Here is a 3,600-nt window from a genome sequence, read left to right on the forward strand (position 1 = left end):
TAGCTCAATAATTCCCTGTTTAAGTAAAATTATGAAACCAAATTGTTACAACTCCATACTCCTTGTATTATTGTTATTTCTAAACACACTAATAGTATTAATGTGTTACATATAACTATATAAGATATATATAGGAAGGAGGGTATAATAATAACAAGGGAGAAACCAAACATAACATTATTTATGATAATAATTAAGATCAAATGATAAAAGCTCAAATATCCTGATTGCGCTGAAACCTTGAAAGGCCAACTTTATGGCCAGTTTCCTTGATGTCTTTCTGCACTTGTGCCCTAAACTCATTATAAGTAAAGGGTTTGTACTTAGAGCTCTCAATCTTAACATCTTCGTTAGGGAAGACAAAGTAACATATTGAGATCCTTTCTTTTGTATTGTTTATCTTCACCCGGTGAAAAACGCTTTTGTATATGTCATCGCTCAATGCCTGTCAAGAGTCAAGAGTACACTCACAGTAATATTACAGTAGTGTTACACATTTTATAATTTGTAGTTATTAATTAATTATTATTAGTATTTTTAATAATATAAAATTATATTTAATAATATAGAATTACACATTTTTTTAATAATTAAATATTAACTAAATTTTAATAAAAATGCTGCTCTTGAAACTTTCTCAAATTTTTAATATGAAATTTAAATCTTTAAAAAATTTACATCAATTTAGTTCTAATAAATTTTGGATAAAAAACTTTAGTTCAACAAATATTTATTACTCTAAAAAATTTAGTTCTAAAAAATTATATACTTAATTATATAAGTCCATAAAAAATTACTATGATATAATTTAGCCTCTAAAAATATTATTATAAGATAAATTAATCTTTATTCAAAATAATAGAGAAATTAATCCGTTGAGCGATATTTTTAAAGACTACTAAAATAATAAAAAAATTAAAAACTAAAATATATAATCTGAAATTCTGTGAGAATCAATTTTAATTCAATAATCAATAGATTCCAAAATTAACTAGGATATTAGCGTAGTGATAACGGTGCACTACAATTTTAGAGAACAAATTTGACCATACTCAAATGGAAATTAGCCTCTTTCTTTCAAATAGTGTACCAATTTGGTTTGATGTTAAAAATCTTTATAAAATAGAAGAATATTAAGAAAAAACAAATATAAAAGAGGACCTGCATCATGTCTCCAATGTTGATGATTAATGTGTTAGGAATGGGCTTAACAGTTACCCATTTATGATCCTTGAGAACCTCAAGCCCACTAACTTGATCATCCTGGCTTAGTATTGACAAGACGGAACTATCGGTGTGCTCATTAATGCCCCAACCAACATTATTAGAATCAGAGCAACTTGGGTAACGGTAAACTCGAACATTTCCTGTGTTTTCATCCAAGTGTGATGATGGTTCTAGAAGGTTCAGGTTGAGGCTCTTCACCAATAACTCGAATAAAGTTCTGGCGATTCTTGATAGATGCTTTCCATATTCCGCCAACAACATCCTTGCCAACCAAATACTTGCAAGTCTTATTAATCAATTTCTCACGACAAATGCATTTATTAGAACTAAAAAAAATTGTAGGTAGAGAGGGAGAATTACATTTATATTGGTGTCACAAAATTAAAATATATTTAAAACATATTTAAATTTTTTTGCAAATACGCAGATATGCGGATACCTATCTAAAAGCCGCAATATGATTTTATTAGTATGCAGATCGAATCAATATCTATAATTTTTGAATTAAAATCAGATAAATATCACAAATACACAGATCAAATTCGATCCGTAAACACCGCTACACACGTCATATATATTCCAAAACTCATAATTGCATCTTTTAATCCAACTTGGATTTACTTTGTGAAAAAAGCACCTATTGTAAGTTGTAACAAAAAATTAATGACATATAAGACGATAAAGAAAAATCCAAACCAATTTAAGTTTAAGTAGTTTGATTCCGTCACAGATATAATTATTCATATTATCTTCTTTTATCGATTTAGTATTAGTTTAGATTGATTTATTTAAACAAAAAAATATTTTTTATTAAAAATAAAATATTTTTATTAGGTTTTAAGTATGTTTGAATATATCTTTAAAAAAATATTTTTATTGAAAAACAAATTATTTATTTTTTTAAAAATTAACAATACCTTATTTAAAAAAATAGAAGTAAAAGACATTTTTAAAGATCTTTTTTCGAGTTATTTTTTTAAAAGATTTTATAAAAAAAATAAAAGTAATTTATGTTTGTATATCTTATACAAAAAGATATTTTTATTTATCAATTATGTTTGGTATAATAATATAAAAGTACTTTTTATTTATTTATTATTTTTATTTATTTATTATGTGAAAATATATTTTTTAAGAAAAAATTATCTTTTAAAAAAGATATAAATTGTACCTTCTCAAAAAAAATTATTTTTTTATTTTTTAATAATTTTATTCTTACTATTAGAAATTTACTAAATACGCTAAAAAATAAAAAAAAAAGTCTTTTTTTCTATCAACTTAATAACATCCAAATAAATACAAAATTTCTTTTTAAAAAGTTGTAAAATAATTTTTTTCTATTAAATAAAAATAAAAAATAATTTTTTATTTGTAAAAATATATTAAAAATATAATTATTTATTTTTTTATTAATTTAAATTTTTGAAACGAATGATTTAAGGATAGATTCAAAGGAGGAGCGGCCTTGGTTTGTAGTGCTTATTGATTTTGAAAGTTGCTGTGAATTTTGATAGACAGCTTCGTTGAATATTTTTTTAGCTTGCTCCTCTGTTTTTGAGCTTATCCATTCTATTTTATTTGCTTTTTTCATTCAATATTTTTAATTTGATGTCTCATATTTTTTTATTTATTTCACTACAAGAAACTTGATATTTAGTGACAGTAAAAAACTGTTATAGGGAGATAAAACCATAGAGATATAACTTATAGTCATGGTTCTATTAAAATTCCATGGGTATAGCCTACAGTGACAATTAAGTCATAAAACTGCTTACCTGAAAGACTCAAGCTCAGAAAGTTGAGGTTGAAACAGAGAGATTTGACCCAAACCAAAAGAAAAGCCTTCAACCAAATGGGTATTTTGAGGCCCACTTGTAAGGGCTGTCCCAGAAGTAGTTAGGGCAGGGGTGCCCCAAAAGTAGCTTGCAGCTGTTTCAGTTCCGTTCCCATTGCATGAGGCCTGTTTGGTCTCAAACGACAAAGAAAAAAGCTGTTTGGCTTGGTCTTGAAGTTGGTCCAATAGGGTCAACGGAATCCCATGGTTGACCAAACGGAAGAATCCCCATTCCTTGCAAGCCTCATCAAGCTTGCTCTTCTCATGGCTCAACCTTTGAAAATCTATGATTGGAACTTCATCATATTCCTCTTGCTCCTTATCCTCATCCTTGGTTGGGTTACTATTCCCATTATGGGTTATGGTAGGAGGGGCTAGGTGGTGGTTTAGGTGGCGGAGAGAGGGTGGCAAGGACTCCATATCTCTTTCACTTTAGAGGGATTGTATAATAAGTATACAATGATGATATTGGGATTCATTGAACATACCAGAGGAACTATATATGCTATTACGTGTGTCTTAGAAAAATTAATGTGATA

At 27.3% G+C, this 3,600-nt stretch overlaps 1 protein-coding gene across 1 annotated transcript; it reads right to left on the minus strand.

The window, feature by feature from the left end:
- LOC107608171 (gibberellin 2-beta-dioxygenase 6-like) lies at positions 1–3,600 on the minus strand. The gene is made up of 3 exons (XM_016310047.3): positions 3,003–3,600; positions 1,162–1,489; positions 1–445 (listed from the first exon to the last, which is right to left on the minus strand). The coding sequence occupies exons 1-3, from the start codon at positions 3,479–3,481 to the stop codon at positions 215–217; spliced, it is 1,038 nt and encodes a 345-aa protein (XP_016165533.1). The 5' UTR covers positions 3,482–3,600; the 3' UTR covers positions 1–214.

This window comes from Arachis ipaensis, chromosome B7, assembly GCF_059453495.1.
Source record: "Arachis ipaensis isolate K30076 ecotype BB chromosome B7, ASM5945349v1, whole genome shotgun sequence".
In the NCBI taxonomy this organism is placed as follows: Eukaryota; Viridiplantae; Streptophyta; class Magnoliopsida; order Fabales; family Fabaceae; genus Arachis; species Arachis ipaensis.